Source organism: Diabrotica virgifera, chromosome 9 (genome assembly GCF_917563875.1).
Source record: "Diabrotica virgifera virgifera chromosome 9, PGI_DIABVI_V3a".
In the NCBI taxonomy this organism is placed as follows: domain Eukaryota; kingdom Metazoa; phylum Arthropoda; class Insecta; order Coleoptera; family Chrysomelidae; genus Diabrotica; species Diabrotica virgifera.
This window is the reverse complement of record NC_065451.1, coordinates 50,562,551-50,583,417: the sequence shown is the minus strand read 5'-3', so window position 1 is coordinate 50,583,417 and position 20,867 is coordinate 50,562,551. Positions and strand designations below refer to the sequence as shown.

At 31.1% G+C, this 20,867-nt stretch overlaps 2 protein-coding genes and 1 long non-coding RNA gene across 3 annotated transcripts in view; 2 read left to right on the top strand and 1 right to left on the bottom strand.

Annotated features, from left to right (window-relative positions):
- Nucleotides 1-20,867, top strand: part of LOC114332464 (zinc finger protein 845-like) — a 191,744-nt gene that overhangs the window by 133,284 nt on the left and 37,593 nt on the right. The window lies entirely within an intron of this gene.
- LOC126892587 (uncharacterized) lies at nucleotides 5,484-12,500 on the bottom strand. The gene is made up of 5 exons (XM_050662152.1): nucleotides 11,859-12,500; nucleotides 11,001-11,429; nucleotides 8,215-8,451; nucleotides 6,731-7,049; nucleotides 5,484-6,671 (listed from the first exon to the last, which is right to left on the bottom strand). Exons 1-5 carry the CDS (start codon nucleotides 12,259-12,261, stop codon nucleotides 5,831-5,833), a joined length of 2,229 nt encoding a protein of 742 aa, XP_050518109.1. The 5' UTR covers nucleotides 12,262-12,500; the 3' UTR covers nucleotides 5,484-5,830.
- LOC126892590 (uncharacterized) lies at nucleotides 14,619-20,303 on the top strand. The gene is made up of 3 exons (XR_007700919.1): nucleotides 14,619-14,797; nucleotides 15,757-16,020; nucleotides 17,722-20,303. It is a non-coding gene; the product is annotated as an uncharacterized LOC126892590 (long non-coding RNA).

Below are 20,867 nucleotides of genomic sequence, written 5' to 3'. Positions count from 1 at the left end.
TATTTTGTTTATGTTGACCTTTGTTAATGTTTCTGAGCCATATGTCAGAACACTGATCAACTACATGGGTTTGTGTATTTGTGCTTTTTAGTATCCATTGTAACTTTCCAAACGCTGCCCAATTGTTATTGTTTATAATTGGATCTCTTTATTAGCTTTGATTATTTGACACAGGTAGATATATATTCTTCAACAACCTCAATATTTACGTTATTTATATTCATATTTATTCTATCATGATATTTGTTTTACTCATGTTCATTTTTTTAAATAAATACATTTTGTACCTACACTTTTATTAAATACATATTTGTATTTTTTTAGGGAATTTTCCAAGATATATATACAATATATACATATATGTATAATATCAATTTACAAATTATTGGGGTAACAGCTTAAATGGAAGACTCAGTGTACTCTTTTCTACGATTCCAATATGATGTTAACAGTTGTGAACATCATTAGGGACGCAGTTTGAGATTTTAGTCAACGATGTTATAAGTATATGTGCAAAAAAGGGCCTTAACAAAAAGAATTGCAGTGAATGTTATTAAAAATGAAAAATATAACTACCTATAATACATATAACGATGCAAAAAACCACTAATTATTAAAATCTTTTAAAATTCGTTGCACAGAAAGGTTTTAGAGACAATTATATCAATGAAACCTTTGTGTGCGACGAATTTTAAAAGATTTTAATAATTAGTGGTATTTTAATAACATTCGCTGCAATTCTTTTTGTTAATGCCGCTCTTTTTTCACATATATAACATTGTTGACTAAAATCTCAAACTGCGTCCCTATGATGTTAATGACTGTTAACAAAATATTGGAATCATAGAAAAGAGTACACTGAGTCTTCCATTTCAGCTGTTACCGCAATAATTTGTAATTTGATAATTAACTAATCAGCTGTGATCATTTCTAGTTTATGTATATATAATATTTACAGTCAGCGCCAACATACTAGACACATAGGAACATTGAGCCATTACAGTCCTGGAACCTTCACTTGTTGCAATGAACCTTCACTTGTTTAGAACGTCAGATTAATATGACAGGGATGAAAATCACATCTGAGAACGGACCAGATTAGCCCATAAGCATAGCAATTAGGTACCTTCCCATGTGTCTAGTATGGTGACTCTTACTGTATATACATATACAGTGATGAGCACGCTAATAACTGGCAAAATAGCGCAAAAGATGGAAAACATAATACATTGCGAAACAAAAAGAGATGAAACTAGTGGAGGTGAAAATTATTGTTATAAATGTATACCTACAGTGATGAGCATGCTAATAACTAGCAAAATAGCACAAAAGATGGAAAACATGAAGAGATGAACCTAGTGGAGATCGAAATGATCGTTATTAAAAGTATAAATTAACATTACATTACATAGTTTCCTACGTTTAGACAGACGTATCAGAGGAGTATGACAACTGTCACTGTGACAGTAGAATTTTGTAAAATACTCGTCACAGACCACTAAAGGTGGGAAACTATGTAATGTAATGTTATTTTATAAGTTTATAACGATCATTTCCACCTCCACTAGTTTCATCTCTTTTTGTTTCGTAATGTATTATGTTTTCCATCTTTTGCGCTATTTTGCTGGTTATTAGCGTGCTCATCACTGTATATAATTAACTTTATACTACATAGATTCCCACCTGTAGACATCTGTGACAGGAATATTTTATAAAATTCTATTGTTAGTGATAGTTGTCATACCCTAACTATAAGGTCAGAAACTCATTCTTTGGTAATATCTGTACTCTAGAAAGCTTACACATGTGCTTTATTAAAGTTTTGTTGAGTGTTATGATGAGTAGGGGTATTCAAAATGAGTAATTTTGGGTAAAAACAGGTTTATTTGACATGTTAAATGTTTATTCAATTTTAAAAACATTTTCTCTTGAACAAATCGTTGCTTGATTAAAAATGTAGGTCCACAAAAAGTAGCCATTTAATCTTTTTTCATTCAATCGCATAAATAGAATATTGCAATTTTATTTCTTTAGAATACCTATGTATATTATAGTATAATAAAAAATTTAAAGTATGTATTGTGATTATTTAGAAATTTTAATACAATTTGGAATGCAAAAATGGAATTGAATTATTGTAATTTAATTGATAACTGTCCTTTTCAAAAGTTTCCAAACTACTGACAATGTCCACTGCTGGATCCAAGTTTAAATTCCTGGTTTAAAAAAGTCTTGCATGTATTCTTTTGGAATGCAATTTCAAGGCAAATTGGTTCTTTATGGTAGATTTTAGATGTGCTTGAAAATTGCAATTCATTGCTGTCTTCTCTAATGCTAGAAAAAGTATTGCACTGATTCTCCTCCAGCTTGCTTTCTGCTTTGAAATCTGTAAATTTCAACAATTTCCAAAGGGTCAAGATTGTAAAAATTGTCCATTGGTGTAACAACTTCAATGTATGTTTTATCCATAGATATATAATACTCTAGATTGCGCCCTGCGATCTTAAAATGGGTGACGGTTGCGACAGAGATAAATGAGCCTATTTGGTCGGTAGTCTCTTTTTAATTTTAGGGGAATATCGACGACGTGACTATCCCACTTTATCGAGTAATATGTGTTGACAGTTGGAGCGGGTGGTGACGAGAAATGGTCTTTGGTCTTCGGACGTGGATAATCGTGGTTCGAATCCCATACCAACTTTACCTTTTTTATTTTTATTTAATCAATATTGCGTTTATTAGATATTTTTACTTCTGAAAAATGGACCTAAGTAAATCTAGCAGATAATAAATGTAGTACCTATGTATAGTAAGTTAATATTGGAATACATTTTGTGAACTGCATAGTAAAATAAAAGTCATTCGTTATTAATATAAATTCGTCCTTATTCGAATGATGTAAATAATATTTGTTTTGCTTCCACTTTTTTAAAAAATTGTAACAATAGTTTCATAAATAAAAATAATGTCTAATTACTTATAATTGAATCGGTCATTTCAAAAACAGCAAAGTCCACAATTTTGAGAAACTAACTTTTTGAGAGGAATAGACTCCTTTAAGATAAACGTTGTGTGCAAAAACGACACCAGTCCAGTAAAAACATTAGGAACAAAACTACAATATACCTAACTTTGAATTTTGATGTCATCCATTTCATCCATCTTTCGACTATATAGTTAAGTTTTCTTTGCTCTTCTGTAAAATTAGGAATATGTGACTCGTGTTATTTTTGAAATGACCGATTCAATTAATAAATCGATGGTACATTATGTTGATATTAATTATTGGTAATTTTTTACGAATATTTTTAATTACTTTATAGTATTCTACCATTAACTTATTAAAAAAAATAACATTGGCTTTTATATTTTTAAAAATCTATATAGGTACCTACACAGTTTTTCTTATTTGTTATATATTTCTTTGCATAGATTTATTTTAGAGATGTAATAATATCTAATAAACGCAATATTGATTAAATTAAAAATAAAAAAGTAAAGATTGGTATGGGATTCGAACCAGGATTATCCACGTCCGAAGACAAACGACCAGTTCTCGTCGCCATCCGCTCGAAATGTCAAACCATCTAAAATACTCGACGACAGAGTAGGATAGTGACGTCGTCGATACTCCCCTTGAATTAGAAAGAGACTACCGACCAAATAGAGACTACAGTCAAATGCACTTAGCCTACGTTTGTTGCCGACCAATCACAGCAAAGGTAAGCTAGTGACACAGAACACAAAGTAGTGGAATTCCTACGTTTTCTGTGATTGGTTGATGGGTCTGTCTTAATTTAAAATTTGGCGGGTTTCATATTTATTATTACAATGAAAATTGTGTATTATTGATAACCGCATTTTAGGTTTGCATACACGCAAAATCGTCCCATTTCTGCGTCAACCTCGTATCTAAACTTTTTTTCATTTTTGACGTTGACTTGCTAACAATTAAATTGTATTACTATCAAGTAATTAAAATTATTAAATTTTTAACGACACTAACATTAAACGTTTTTGTTGCTCTCCTGAAAAATTTGCTATTCGTAGTTACGAAGTTGACGCAGAAAAATGTCAAAATATTCAATGTGTTTAAATGTATTCATTTTTCGAATCCTGAGAAAACTACTAAATATTTTTGAATAATATAAACGAAGAATGAAAGATTGCATTTTTACTGAGGGCCGAACGTCCCTGAAAACGCCTTTAATGTTTATTTTAAGAAGCTACAGGGGTGAAAATAAAAGAAAATTTAGTGTAATTTTTAATTGCAAATATTTCATTCCAAAGAAACTTTTTATTTATTCTAAAGGACTTTTGTCCCTCGGTAATAACGTAATCTTTCGTTCTGCGTTTAAATTTTTCAAAAATACTTGACAGTTTTCTCAGGATTCGAAAAAAAAATACATTTAAAATTTTGACAGGAGACATTTTGCGCCGTTCCCCTGAAGTTGACTATTAGTTTTATTATAAATGTAATTATTGTTCCTTGTTGTAGTTTCTATTAGATATCCAGGTATTTTTGTTTTAGCTTTTGCATTAGGAAATGTTTGTTTTTGTTATTACTTATTATTTTTGGAACATTAGTCATAATCACTCTCTTTGCTTTCTCACGTGGAGTCTAAAAAAATCTTTTGAGTTCTTTTCTATCGAAGCCGACTACTCGATCCATATTTGGAATACCATCTTTAAAAGAATATTCTGGTTTTGTCCTATTTAATGTTATCATTTTTCTTCAGGTACTTGTCTCCACTGCTTGAGTCTTTCTTCCACTTTTCTACTATCATCTGCGTACATTCAATACCAAGCACCTCCCCTTGAAGTTCAGCTGTTATCTGATCCAGCACCTGCACCAATGAGAATAAATACGAGCTTAACACGAAACCCTGATGAACCCTCACTTTCACAAAAAATTGTCAGTTTCTCCTGCATTTGTTCTAACTCTTGTTGCTATCCTCCCATGTCTTCCACTTTTTCTTCTTAAAGTGCCGTCTCCTCAATGGAGGTTGCCTACTACAATTGCAAACTCTTCTGTCTTCAGCTGTTCAAAATTTAGTCCTGTCCATTGTCGGATATTTCTGAGCCACGATAGTCTTTTCCATCCTAGTCCTCTCCTTCCCTTTCACTATAAGTTGGGCATATTGGTACTTATTTTCTCAGTATGTGGCCTAGGTATGATGTTTTTCTAACTTTCACCGTGTTGAAAAGTTCTCTTGCCTCGCATATTCTATGCAGCACTTCTTCGTTTGAGGTATGCGATGTCCACGAAATTTTGAGAATTCTCCGGTAGATCCACATTTCAAAGGCTTCCAACTTATTTACGGTTGATGTTTCAAGGGTCCATGTCTCAACTGCATAGAGAATAGTCGACCAGACATCGCATTTGGATAAACGTAATCGAATTTCGAGATTTATTTCTGAACAAAATTAAGTAAATTAATGTTTACTTGAAATAACTATTGCAAATCAAAAAAACACTAAAATGGCTGTTTAAAATTTCTTTATTAAAAATTGGGAGAGGGGGCGCCGTTATTGGTGCAATGGCGAAGGTAAAACCCCTCTAAACCTCGCCTACGGCCCAGTAGATCCCAATTTAAAAATACAACTCATATAAAAGTTATCAAATTACATCTTACTTAACATAGCTTTAAAATTCAGACCTAACTTAAGTAACATAATCTATAATCTTATAAAATTTCACTGTATTTATTACTATTCAAGTAAAATCTGTAATGTTAAATTAACTAATGATCTTGTAAATAAAAAATCAATACAGGTACAAATCAAGAATGCATGTGAGCTACAAAAATTGTTAATAAAAAATGTTTAATCAGTTCTTTTTTTTTGAAGGAAAATACTCCTGAGTCTCCATTTTTCGCTTCTTCGTAATGTTCTTTGCCTTATTATTAACTTCTTCCAGAATTCCTTGAGTCCTCCTTATAAATTCGGTAAAACCTTGGTCATCTAATCCGTTCAACACATTAATGAGATATTCCTGTTGAAGACTTCTTTTGGTTTTTTCCTGGGTCACATTTGTCTGTTCTAGCTTCCCTCTGACAAATTCATTAATTTCCTCCTCATGCCTTGATTTGATAGTTGACATTTCTCCTAAACACCTTGCAGCATCATCTACAACAGAGTTACTACCCAAACGCTCCTCATACATTCTTACCAAGTGCACATGCTGACACAAGGTATTCCTCACCATATAGTCATCACAACTACACCAATAACGGTGAATACAAATCTTACACACTCTACAAAACAATGTCTTACACTCACTCTCACACACTTGTCTAAAATTTACATAACGTAATATATTCATACCTTTAAAGGATTTTACCTCATAATGGCCATATGCAGTCTCCTTAACCAGTTCTTCTAGTTTGCCTTTCATCGATGCTGCCCGTTTGTGTGCTCTTATTGAAAGCCTGTCTTGATAATTATTTGCGCTTGGTCGTATTATATCAACTATCCTCGTCCACATTTTTTCTTCAACTAGCTCATCCATTGTATCCAGTAGCTTCTCAATCCCCACTGCTGCATTTCTCTTGAGGTAATTCGTCTTTAGTAGATTGTTGAGTGATTCAATTGCCATGTTGGTATTAATCCCGGCATTTCTTCTGTAACAATAGGGCCACAATTTTTTTCTGTGTTCAGCCAAGTATTGTCTAGAAAAAAAAAATACTTAAGGGTGTCTTAAAATGTATGATTTCATATAATTATTTACCTTTTCAGATAATCGACAAATTCTATCTCATTTGCCTCTTCTAGTTTGGATACATATTTGTCACATAGTTCTTTAAATTTATCTTCATCTGGTTCTCGAATAATCTGCCTGAGTTCATTTTTCATTTGCGCCTTCAAAGTTGGATCCTGTAATTTTTTCTTTCCTCTAATGTTCCAGTTCTTCACCACATGCCACGTACATAATAGTCTCCTTGGTTCTTGTCTCATTATCTTCTTCCATGCATTATAATATTTAGGATCATCATCACTCATGAAATATTCCGCATTAACTTCTGTCTGTATCTTATTCTTGAGGGCATCTAAAGGTTTTAAAAATAATCGTTAGTTAGCAGTCCTAAATTGTCACTACTTATACAGTGTGTCTGCGTAACTTGGAACCATATGGGAAACTTTTTTAACATCAATTTTACGAATATAAGTAATTCTCTAGAAAGTGCTCTGCACAGTCTTAAACCTAAAGACGCAATCATCAGATATAAAATTTTATCAACAGTGTACAAAGTATGTCAAAAAATATGAATTTCGCTCAAGAGTAAAGTGCCTTTATATTTCACAATATCGAAAATTGTACTTGAGGAAAGTTGTTTGTAATTAAAAATTATGTTATAATCTGCATTTACATTCTTCTAATTGAAAAAAAATTTTTTGAAAATTTTGCTCAAATCACGGACAACCAACATCATTTTTATTTATGACAGCTCCGTTATTATTAATTTTGCGAAAAAAAAAGTTATTTCTTATAGTTCGCATTATATTTAGCAACCAAGATACAATTATAACATATTAAATTTTGTCAATTTTATACGAGGTATGTCAAAAAATATGAATTTCGCTGAAGAGTAAAGTATCTTTATTTTTCACAATATTGAAATTTGTTATTATAAAAAGTTTTTTAGAATTAAAAACTATGATTTAATATGCAATTACATCCTTTTAGTGGAAATATTGTGAACTATAAAGGTATTTTACTCTTGAGCGAAATTTATATTTTTTGACATACCTCTTATAAAATTGAAAAAAAATTATATCTTATGATTGCATCTTAGTTTTTGACTATTCAGACATTTTTATAAAGAATAACTTTTTGTCGCAAAATTAACAATATCGGAGTTATTCTAAATAAAAATTAATGTTGCGTATCCGTAATTTGAGGAAAATTTTCAATTTTTTTTTTCAATTAGAAGAGTGTAAATGCATATTATAACATAAATTTTAATTACAAACAACTTTTCTTAATAACACTTTTCGATATTGTAAAAAATTAATAATACTTTACTCATGAGCAAAACCCATATTTTTGAACATCCTTGTATATTATTGATAAAATTTGATATCTGATGGTTGCATCTTAGGTTTTAGACTATGCAGAGCACTTTATGAAGAATAACTTTTTTTCGTAAAATTGATATTAAAAAAGTTTCCCTTATGATTCCAAGTTACACAGACACACTGTATAATACATACCTAAAAAAACTTCTTGAATTCGTTGGTCCAATCTATTTGACAGAAGGAACGCAACAGGGAATCCAGCATTTCTATCGTCTTTCACCAGCAAAATCGTCAAATCCAGTCCTTTTTTATTTGTCCCATGTGTCCCATCGACACAAATTATGTTCGGGAATTCTAGTAGTTTCTCTTCCATCACCGCATTCATGAACCCTACCGCAAAATCTTCTTTTCTCAATATATCATGATCTTCTCCTAATAAAAATAAACCACCAAATTTTTAGTTCATTCAAAATTGATAAGCTTGTATCCCGTGTACAAAAAAAGTTGATTAATAGCAAGATGAAAATTTGTTAAGAGGAAACAGTAGCGATCAACTGGTAGCAAAAACGTGTTCCAGGATTGCGGCTGTAATTTTAAATATTTTTTCGAGATATTTAGCACACGTATTCGTAATATAATAAAGAATGGCGGTACAGAGCCCAATTTAAAAAATATATTAATATGTGGAAATTACTCTGTAATTAAATACAATATTAAAAAAACGAGCCTGTACCGCCATTAAGAGGAACAAAAAAATACACTTTCTTCAAATAAACTTTTTTATCCGATGCCTAGATTTTGTGTCATTTTGGAAGTACTAATGGAATAAAAAATTTTAGTAGTTCCAAAATGACACAAAATCTAGGCATCGGATTAAAAAGTTTATTTGAAGAAAGTGTATTTTTTTGTTCTTTTTAATGACGGTACAGGCTCGTTTTTTAATATTGTATTTAATTACAGAGTAATTTCCACATTTTAATATATTTTTCAAATTGGCTCTGTACCGCCATTCTTTATTATATTACGAATACGTGTGCCAAATATCTCGAAAAATATTCAAAATTACAGCCCCAATCTTGGAACGTGTTTTTGCTACCTGTTGATCGCTACTGTTTCCTCTTAATAGCTTAACAGTGTCTAGTCGAACAAACCTTGATGTATGGGAACAGGGGAAGTTTTAATTGTGGGACGTGATTTTAATTGTGAAACATGTTATCCTGACAATTTTATGATAATGAAAACTAGCAGGTTGCAAAAAAATAGCTGTCTGATTTTTGCATGAAAGTTTAATGAAAGGGTAACAAATCAAGTTCTGTCCAACAAAATACATGGGAGGTTTGAAACCTGTAACTTGTTCCACAATTAAAACTTCCCCCTATTCCAGTATTCCTGTACCTCAAAGTTTGTGTGACTAGACGCTGTTAAGCTATTAACAAATTTTCAGCTTGCTATTAATAAACTTTGTTTTTGGTACGTGGGATCCAGGCCTAATCGTAGTCTTCAACAAAATTAAAAGCATCCCGGCATATTATATTTAACAGATAATTCAAGATAAATGGTAAGAGACTGAAATTTTATTGAATATTTAAATAGGTAATATTACTTCTATCTTTTAAGCTTGCTTACAGTTCATTGTTATCTACTTATTACTTATAGCATTGCAAATATAACAATATAAATTTCCTATTAAATTCACTATTTTACTTCAGAAATAATTATTTTATTGTAGAAATTAAATAGCACCAGAAAGATATTTTTTAAAGTAGATAACTTTGATAAAAACCCCAAAAATTTGGAGTTACCTAGTTACAGTACCTACTGAACCACAATATGATAGATCATGTGATTATTAATTCAAAGAGGGGCAAAAAATGTTCAGATTAGCATATGGTAGAAAGTATAATAAGAGCCAGAATATAAATACCAACAAAGAAATAGGGTCCAAATATGAAAGGTAGCATATAGAGGGCTTGAAGATAAAACAAAAAAAAAGAATACAAAAGAACATTGAACAACAGATAATATAAAGGATGACTCGAGGTAGAAGGGGCATGTGGAAAGGACAGAAAAAGATGAAAATAAAGGAATAAATGCCAGTTAAACACAACTAAAGGACCAAAGATTAGATATTGGGAACAGATAAAAAAAGAAGTATGTACTCTTAAATAGGCCAAGACCCAAAAAGTAGCAATGATGGTAATAAAAGGACAATTTAAAACTAAAAATGACTAAAATCCTTTATAAAAGGTACATTTGTTAAAATCCCAAAAAAAGGGCTACATCACAGAACTAGTTTTCAATCGGATGACTGATCATCATCAGTGCTTACGTGATCTAACATGCTAACCACCAAAATACAAAAATATATGGGTAAAATTTAAAACTAAACCACATTCAAATATCAAATTCCTAACTATAAACAAAGTTACTATTCGTCCTCTCATTCGTCAAGAGGCTGTTAAATGTAATTTATTGCCCTAAAAGAGGCGGATTCTCATTTTACAGGTCCAAACTGGTCAGTCTGCAAATTCAAATTGTAGGTAGCATGTTGGTTTTTAAGAAATACGTCAGGACAACCCTGTTTAGCTTCCATGTGCGTTTGTTTACAGTTGGGAATTTGTAAAATGAATGGACTTTAGTTATTTAAGGGGTGAAAGTTATTGATTTCTGACAAGTGGGAGATTTATTACTTGAGGGAGGCAAAGGTAACAATTCAACCACTAAATTTACCCCATATACCACCACTATGTCCATAACAAAATTAGATTTAATGTAAAAAGTTAATAACTAAAACTTAGCACATTATATTATTTTAAAAATGTTTATTGCTATTTTGTATCAAGGCATAAATGTTGTTAATTCTACTTAAGAGCAAGGTGTGTTATATGAGCCATGCAAGGATAACAATTCACACAAGTCAAATTGGAGTACAATTATTTATAATGTTGGTAGCTACAAAACAGAAAAAAAATGGTGTTTACCTTCCTTCTTGAATAAGAAAGCATAATTCTTGTTGTTAGCATTCCATTCCTGAACCTTTAGGGCTGCTGCTATCATATCATTTTGATCTCGTTTCTTGTGTATATTATACTTTCTGGTCAAATTTCTGAGATCCTGACTTGTTATTACAGCAAGTCTATCTAATTGTGGTACTTCCAATTTTCTTGAATCTTTTAAAATTCTAGTGGGTGGCACCCCAGCCATTAATTTTTCTACAACCGTTTTTTCTTCTGCTTTTGACAGATGCATTGTTCTTAATTCTTCTTTATGTCCAACATGTGTTTTCCAATAACTGACAGAAACTTGTCCTTGGTCTCTCAGTTTGCAAGCCAGTCTGGAAGGGCACACTCCTTTTATTCTAATTGATCCACCAGATTTCTCTGTCCTAATTTTATAGTTGGGCTTATATCCTAAAGATAGATCAGTATAAGTTTTAATTATTGCAAGTAACAAAGTACAGTAGAGCGTCGATTATCCGAACGTCGATCAACCAAACGACCGCTTATTCGAACTATCGACTCCCACATCCCGCACTCAAATACCGAGCAAGTGTTAGTAATTGACGCTTAAAATATCTTCAATTTTCTTCACTATTGTATCCAAAAATAATTATGTTGTTGCAAAGACTGCACTTTTTTGTTTAGTTGCTAGTTGTCATTATCAATAAATAAATATGTAGGCATATAAATATGGCTTTTATTCACTTGTGGATAAATATGTATGACTATAAATATGTATCGGTTTTCCGAACACCTATGTCCCCCAATTAGTTCGGATAACCGACGCTCTACTGTACCTATAAGTTTTAATTATTGCAAGTAACAAAGTATTGCTCTTACCATGTATGTCACTTCTATTGCAATCATAGTACATTATCTTATGTTCCTTTCCACGGATTGTTCTACTACATGCATAACTTGTCTCAATTTTCTGCATATCTTTCCATGTATCATATTCTTGTTTGCTAGAAAATTCAAAAGTTATTAGTTCAATACTCAGCTGGTGGCAGTCCTGGAGATGTTTTCGTAATTTCTCATGACTTTCAAAATTAGTTTCTTGATCACATAACGGACAAATGATGTGATTTTGATTCATTTTGTTGTTAGCCCTGGGCGGAACATCTGTTTTGTGTATTCTTTTGATATGACGATTTCGTAATTCCACATTTTTAAATATTTTGCTGCAAAGATGGCAGGCTCCTGGAAGAGAACTTGTTGAAGTAGATGGGTAGGTAGAATCCATAATTGCTAAAAAGTCTTGGGTAATTAAATTAAGTGTTCTAACGAACAGATTTTTAAAACGATTGAACAAATTAAAAACAAAAATAGAAATGAAAAAAGCTAAAATTGAAATTTTGTATGTGTATGTATGTATAATTGGTGTTAAGTTGGAAAGTAACCGCCAGCCCAAAGAAAATTTGATCTTAAAAAACCGCCAAACACAAAAGTCATAACCTCACAAAATTCATTAACATGACACTACTGTCACTACTTTAGGTATTTCTTGATATTTCACTACTTTGTGATTTTTGTGTTCTGTGTCACTAGCTTACGTTTGCTGTGATTGGTCGGTAACAAACGTAGGCTAAGTGCATTTGACTGTAGTCTACCAAATAGGCTCATTTATCTCTGTCGCAACCGTCACCCATTTTAAGATCGTAAGGCGCAATCTAGAGTATTATAAATCTATGGTTTTATCTATGATCTGCTGGTCTGGTAGAAGTTGTGGCTTTCGAAATATACTTCTTTCTTCAAAAACTACTTTATATACAGCATAATCAAATCATTGTAATAGGTTAGGTAGGTAGCTCAAGTCTTCTTCTCTTTTTCTTCCCATTTATAATACAAAATTATTATCCATCAAATTATTCGCTGTGTCTAGGTACACGCTAACGTGTACGCAAATAAAAAAGTTAGGTACACGCATAGCCACCTTTACTTTACAAGCCATGAAGTTGAAACTTGGCAACATCTAAGCGTAGACCGGTTAATTCTGACAGTTCTCATTTATTTTTAAATGTTTTTAAATAATATTCACTGTATTTACAGAAAAACTCAAACATTTTACAATATTTCGTACTCCAAATTATAAAGAATATTAAAAGGTATGTATTAAGATGTTTTTAGTTCAATATAATATATTTTTATATAATATATTTTATAGTATAATATATTTTTATATAAACTTACGTGCATATAGAAATGCGTCCACTTAAAATTTTTGTCATTTTTGATGTCTTATATTTACTAAACCTGTTGGCCGATTCAAGTGATTTTTTTAATATGTTATAGCCTGAAATTGGGACTATAACTAGTCCCAATCTTGAAAAATTATTTTTGCAGCACAATTGTCACCTGAAGCTGTTCATGTTTGGTAATGAAAAGTTTACAACATGAAGGCTTTCATTTAAATTTTGAATTTGAGTGTGAATGTGGGGAAAATGCCTTCAAAGTTTATTCTGCTATTATAAAAATTATGTGTAATATTGTTTTAAATAATTATACAAAAAACAAAAATAGCATCCATCAAAGTGATGAATTTTCAAAAAAGTATAAAAAGAAAAGTAATGCTAAGGGGAATAACAAAAAAAGAAAGTTATCGACTCTAAACCCCAACACTTCACATCAAACCATGTGAGAAATTGTTGTTATAGTTTTTTCTAGCGATATTTGTATATAATTTAAAATAAGATATTATTTATTTAAAATAAAGTATTTTACACATATTCTTGTTATTGGTTTTTTTTGTATAATAATAATAATATATTAAAACCCAACTATAGACTCTGGTTTTCTTAATAACATTCTGTTTTGTTTTGATTAATTCGCTTATGTTGGATAATAAAAAAAGTTAGCTACTTTAACAACTAGATTTTTGTTCTTTATCAATTCAGGGTGTTTCTAAATAAGTGCGAAAAACTTTAAAGGGAAAGGAACAAAATGCAAAATTTTGACGCCTGTCAAAATTTTCAGTGTATTTTAAATGCAATATCATTTTGTTCGAATCCTGAGAAAACTAATAAGTCTTTTTGAAAAATTTAAACGCTGAATGAAAGATTACTTTATTACCGAGGGCCGAAAGTCCCTTAGAATGAATAAAAAGTTGTTTTTGAATGACATATTTGAAACTAAAAATCACACTAAATTTTCTTAATTTTTCGCCCCTGTAACTTATTAAAATAAACATAGAAGTTTTCAGGGACTTTCGGCCCTCGGTCCTAACGTAATCTTTCATTCTGCGTTTAAATTTTTGAAAAATACTCATTAGTTTTCTTAGGATTCGAAAAAAATTAATCCCATGTATATTCTTGTTATTGGTTTTTTTTTTGTATAATAAACGTTACTTACAAGGAAGTACTTTTAATTTTATTTTGTACAAACTTCTAATTAATAATATTTTCTTGTTCGACTCAAAAAATACTATAAATTTTACCAGAATTTCTACTTTAAAATTGTGTTTTCAAAAGCGGTAGTCCGAAAGTCGGACTACGCACGTCATCAATTGCGACGTTGCCTTTTTCTCTTCATGGCTTGTTAAGTAAAGGTGGCTATGGTACACGCGAATTAAAATTCATCAAGCCAGTGACGTCATTATTTAGCGTGCCCAATGACTTTATATTTTTGTACACGCTATTTTGATTTGATATGTTTAGTGTTTGTTTGATAGAAAATATTTTTATTAAGGGAAGTGGAAGGGAAGCAAAACTATTCAGATGTTTTAAACTTAATTGTAATAAAACAATATGTATATATGTATATAAAAGTACCTATATATTCAGGTTAGCAAAATAAATATTAGTTAACATGATATATAAAAAATACTGCTAAAATAATTTTTATACATTGTTTTACTTTAATGATGGTGGATATACAAATAAGTACATACTTTTAATAACTTTATTTTATTTTATAAGATCTACACAAGGCTCTAACAAGCGGCCATCATTGTGTCTGTCAGCTGTCAGCTTAAGCCCGCTACACACTAAAGCTCATGGTCTTAAGCTGCATACAGACTAACACAAATAAACATAAAACTTAATTATAAATTACACAACACGCTTTTTTTTTATTTTTTTTAACAAAAACATTAATATAAGAAATAGTCCTTAAGATAATTTGGTTTTTTACATTCACGTGGTTTCTTTTTTATAAGAGGGGAATTTTTATCACTATCAGAAGGGTATTCACTTATTTCACTATTTCTATCAGTTTCTGAGTCACTTTCAAATATGAACTCTACGTTATTTTCAGTTACTTGATGTCTGTTACCTGAGATGGAACTAGGACTATCATCATATAGTAAATTTGAAAAATAAAACTCAGAAACTGTAACTGGCAGGTTGGTTTTATTTAATAACTTTCGATTTCTTCTGAATTGTTGGCCTTTTGTATCAACTAGCAAATATGACCTTTCATTATACCTATCCACTACTTTACCTTTTTGCCATGAATTATTCTTCCGAAATAGTACATTATCGCCTTTCTGAAGAATAGGTAAGTTTTTAGCTGTTTTATCATAGTAATCTTTCATTTTTTGTGAATTTGCTTTTAATTTTTGTGAAACTACTTGTGGATCAACAATATTAGATTTTAAATTTTCAGAAGAAATCGGCAGTTTTGTTTTGACAATACGGTTCAACAATAATTGAGAGGGAGCAAAACCTATACCTGTAAAAGGAGTATTTCTGTATTCCATCAAACAGTTTTGCAGCTCATTTAAGTTACTAATTTTTTTTAGCATATTTTTACATATGTGAACATATTTTTCTGCAAAACCGTTTGATTGGTGGAGATCAGGACTTGAGAACTCTAATTCAAAATTCCATTCCCGAGCAAATTGTTTCATACAAAAACTATTAAATGGAACATTATCTGCAAAAAATATATCTGGGATACCAAATTTTGAAAAAGTTTCCTTGCAACACCGTATAACTGTATTTGCAGTTTTATCATTCACAGGAAATAACTCTATCCAGTGAGAGTACAGATCAACAATTAAAAGGTAACTTTTTGGCTTACATTCTAAAAAATCTGAGAACAAAAATTGCCATGGCCTTTCAGGTTGCTTGTGATTAATCAAAGTTTCTTTTTGGTTTAAAGGTTTGTTTAACTGACATGGTTCACAGTTTTCAATATAAAATTCAATGTCTTTTGACATTTTTGGCCAGTACATTATTTCCCTAGCTCTTAGTTTTGATTTTTGTATACCAAAATGTGCAGCATGTACTAGATGAAGCATTTCTTTTCTCAGTTGAGTAGGAATAATAATTTTTTTATCAAAGAAAAGCAAATTATCTGACAAATGAATGTGTTCTTTAAGGTTATAGTAATATTTTAGATCAGGTTCAAGCCTATGAGGATTTTTGGGCCAGTTTGATAAACAGAACTCTTTCACTTGAGTCAAAACTGGATCGTTTTCTATGGCCTTTTGAAAACTATTCTTTTTTTCTTTTGTCATTGGTACTGACAGAGAAAGAGCATGAACAGTATATTCTAATTCTTTGTCAATTGGAGTTTCGGTTTTAATAAAAGATCTGCTTAAAGTATCTGCAACATACATTTTTGACCGTGGCAAATATTCAACTTTAATGTTATATTTTAACAATTTTAACAACATTCTTTGCAAACGAGCAGACACATCATCAAGATTCTTTTTAAAAATAGGAATTAATGGCTTATGGTCTGTCTGAACAAGTATTTCACGCCCATATATCCAAAAATGAAATTTCTCACAAGCAAATACTATGCCCAAAAGCTCTTTCTCAATTTGAGCGTATCAAATTTCAGCACTATTCATTGAACGAGAAGCAAAACTTACAGGATGCATATCTTGCAATAACACACTACCAATACCTTTACTAGATGAATCTGTTTGAATTAATATAGGTTTATTGTCATCAAAAGGTTTTAAGATCGGTTTATTAGTTATAAGTGCCTTAAGTGTATCCAACTCATTTTGGTGAGAGTCATTCCACTGAAATTTTACATCATTTCGTGTCAAATTTCCCATTCCCGCAGTTAATTGAGATAAATTTGGCAAACATTTTGAAAAAAATTTAAACAGTCCCAGTATTCTAAGCAAATCTTTTTTGTTTAATGGCCTTTCAATAGCCATGACTGCTTCAATATTTTTTTGAGAAGGTTTTATGCCATTTCTTGATATGTTTGTTCCCAAAAAATTTACCTCACTTAATTTGTATTGCAATTTTTCTAAATTAAATTTAATATTCTATTTTAAGGCCCTTTCTAAAATTCTTTTAAAGGCTTCATCATGCTCCTTTTCATCAATACCACAACAAATCAAGTCATCAAAATATATGTAAACATTAGGAATATCCCCAAAAACCTCCACATTCTTTTTTTGAAAAATTTCAGGAATACTGCTAAGTCCAAACGGAACCCTATTAAACTTGTACCTGCCAAATGGTGTATTGAAGGTGCATAAATCGGAACTTTTTTCACTTAATTGTAGCTGCCAAAATCCATCTTTCATATCAATTACTGAGAAGACTGTTTTACCATCTAGCTGGCTAAGAAGCTGATCACATTTTGGAATACTATAGATTTCCCTACAAATGTAAAGATTTAAAGGTTTAGGATCCAAGCACAGTCGTAGTTTACCATTAGGTTTTTCTACTATCATCAAAGAATTAACCCAATCAGTAGGATATTCTACTTTTGATATAATATTTTTTTGTTCCAGATCATCTAGTGCAACTTTTAATTGATTATGTAATGCTAATGGTACCCTCCTTTGTGCCTGAATAACTGGCTTTGCATCAGGTTTTAATTTAATGTCAACCATGCCTGGAATACAACCTTCTGGAAATGTTTTATGTAATTCATTAATATTTTTTGGCAAAGTAACATTTGGATTAAACAACTTATTTTGCACTGTATTTATAAGTGAAATCATGTTAAATTCAATACAATCTGATAATCCTAGAAGAGGTTCTGTATTTAGATCTACAATAAGAAACTGAACATTTTTAACTTGATTTTTATAATAACATTTTAAAGTAGCACAACCTAAAGGCTTGGATTTAAAATTTCCATATGAGACAATGGTTATTGATGATGGGGTTATATCTTTTTGATCTAGCCCCACCAATTTAAAATATTTTAATGGCAAAATGCTTGACTCAGCCCCCGAGTCAAGCTTAAATACAATATCCTTATCAATAATTCTAAGGCTTTCATACCAACTTGATATTTTATTATATTGTTTGCTTTCCCAAATAAAAACATGATCCTCAAGAGAAAGGTGATATTCAGTACTTACAGTTTCCACTTTACTCGTTTGTGCACCTGCTGCTGTTTCATTTACAACCTCAACTTTTTTGGCTTGATTTTGTGACATGTTTTTATCTTTCCAAAAACACATCTTTGCAAAATGTCCTCTTCTTTGGCACACTGAACAAGATTTATTAAAGGCTGGACATTGTCGGAGAGGATGTTCCATATCACACCTTCGGCATTTGATTTTTCTTACGACATTAACATCTGTAGAATCATCATCTGCTAATAATTTTATATGTTGTTTTGTCACCTCTATCGACTTACAATAATCCTGTATTTGTTGTAATGTCATATTAGGCTCTCGTAACAACTTTTGTTGTACTTGTTTATCATGTACACCTAGAACCACTCGATCTTTTATCATGCGTTCACTATAAGATGTTTTGCATTCATCACTCTGGCAAACAAAATTACAATTATCAGCTTGATTTTTAAGCTCTGTAACAAATGCATCCACAGTTTGGTCTTCCTTTTGTGTAATATTATTAAATTTGAATGTTTCCATTGTCACATTTCTTTTTGGGAGAAAATACTCGTCAAAACTATTGAGTACATCCTCCAGATTGTCTTTCTTGTCTTTGGGAAAAGTATTATATACATCTAAACATGTTTCCCCCAAAATGTTTAACAGTAATGCAATTTTAATTTTTTCTAGTGCTGAATCCTTTCCGGCTGCTAGGAGATATATTTCAAATCTTTGTTTCCATCGTGGCCATTTGGTTGGATCGCTTACATCAAATGCTTCTGGTGCCCTGCACTCCATTTTATCAAATTTCCTGGAGGTTTTCCAAAAACTAGAGTGGATAAACGCCCCTTGGTATTTCTCGTATTTACACACTTTCTGCTACGAATCTCCACTTACAAGTAGGTTAAAACACACCTGATACCATGTTTTACTTTAATGATGGTGGATATACAAATAAGTACATACTTTTAATAACTTTATTTTATTTTATAAGATCTAGATCTACACAAGGCTCTAACAAGCGGCCATCCTTGTGTCTGTTAGCTGTCAGCTTAAGCCCGCTACAGTACACACTATGTACACACTAAAGCTCATGGTCTTAAGCTGCATACAGACTAACACAAATAAACATAAAACTTAATTCTAAATTACACAACATACGTAAGTTAATTATACCAAATTGGTGTTTATTTTTCCTGTGGTGTTGATTTTTATTTATACCGAGAGTTGAACTTGTTACGATTTTAATAGAAAATTGGTTATAACTTTGTAAATACCCTGTATAACATAATAAACCTTTATATTTTGGTGATATGGATATGAAGGTTAAGAAGATTTCGAACATAAAATAAAATATAGGGTGTTCCATTTAAAAAACATAAGTTTGGTCTGTCACTATATTATCGAACGCCCTGTAACATTCTAACTAATTTTAGTAATTTTGTAATATGAAGCTTAAAGTTTGCTAAAATTTTTGTTACTAACTTTTATTACTATCTATTACTCTAGCGGATCTACTGAGTTTTATCACACTAATCAATCGCCCCGTATATTTTATCTTATTACTTCTGCTACCGTTAATCACGCATTTTTGTCTTTTATCTTTTTCATACTGCTTTAGAATGTTGTTAAACTCATTAAAAGAACTAAATAATGGTCCACACTCCATAGTTAATTAAAAAACACTAAACAAGTAAAAAATAAGGAAACTCTTTATAAATCAATATTAAAGTGTAAACATAAACGCGATTAGACAAATTCTAACCACACTCTGAGACTCGCGATACTTACAGATACTTAATACCACAGCATACACGCGGCTCAAATTAGCGTGTACCAAAAAGCCCAGTCATAGTACATGCTAAATAATGAAGTCACTGACTTAATGACGTTTAAGCGTGTACCTAACTTTTTTATTTGCGTACACGTTAGCGTGTACCTAGACACAGCGCAAATTATTATTAACATAAAAGTATTACATACATGGTCCATACTTTTTAGCGATATAATAGCATGACATTAGGGCCTAGATTCCGTGCACTGTAGATATCTACATGTCGCTTTCTATCGATATTTGAATATCAAAATATTTGAATTTTTAGCTTTAATTGAATTATTTTCTAGTTTTGCTAGGTTATACTCTAATTGATAAACTAGAGCAAAACTAGAAAATAATTAAATTAAAGCTAAAAATTCATATATTTTGATATTCAAATATCGATAGAAGGCGACATGTAGATATCTACAGTGCACGGAATCTAGATTAACTCATTTTCTAAAATATATTCTTCCATATATTTATTTGTCTTAATATGTATGCGAATTGGGTGTATATGAATACGGTCATATCCAACTTGGTACTTATTCATTTTGCGACCTGCGCGTGACGATTTCTGTGACACCCATTCCAGTGACAGTTCTGCCCTACTTTAACAAAACATAGTAACTCGAGTTACTAGGTTTTAAAAAATTACATGATTTTTGAAATCCCCGTTAAAAATTACGTATTATATATTTTTTTTACATTTTACCTTCTACAGGCTAACCCAATCAGCTGATCTCTTTTTTTAGTAAGTCTATGAATA

Bases quoted from the DNA above. Each gene is read 5' to 3' on its own strand.
- LOC126892587 (XM_050662152.1), bottom strand. From the start codon at position 12,261: ATGGATTCTACCTACCCATCTACTTCAACAAGTTCTCTTCCAGGAGCC. The intron at 8,452-11,000 runs GTAAACACCATT...TATTTTTATTAG, and splicing joins TTTCTTATTCAAGAAGGAAG to GAGAAGATCATGATATATTG. The intron at 6,672-6,730 runs GTAAATAATTAT...TTTTTTTTCTAG, and splicing joins TTTGTCGATTATCTGAAAAG to ACAATACTTGGCTGAACACA.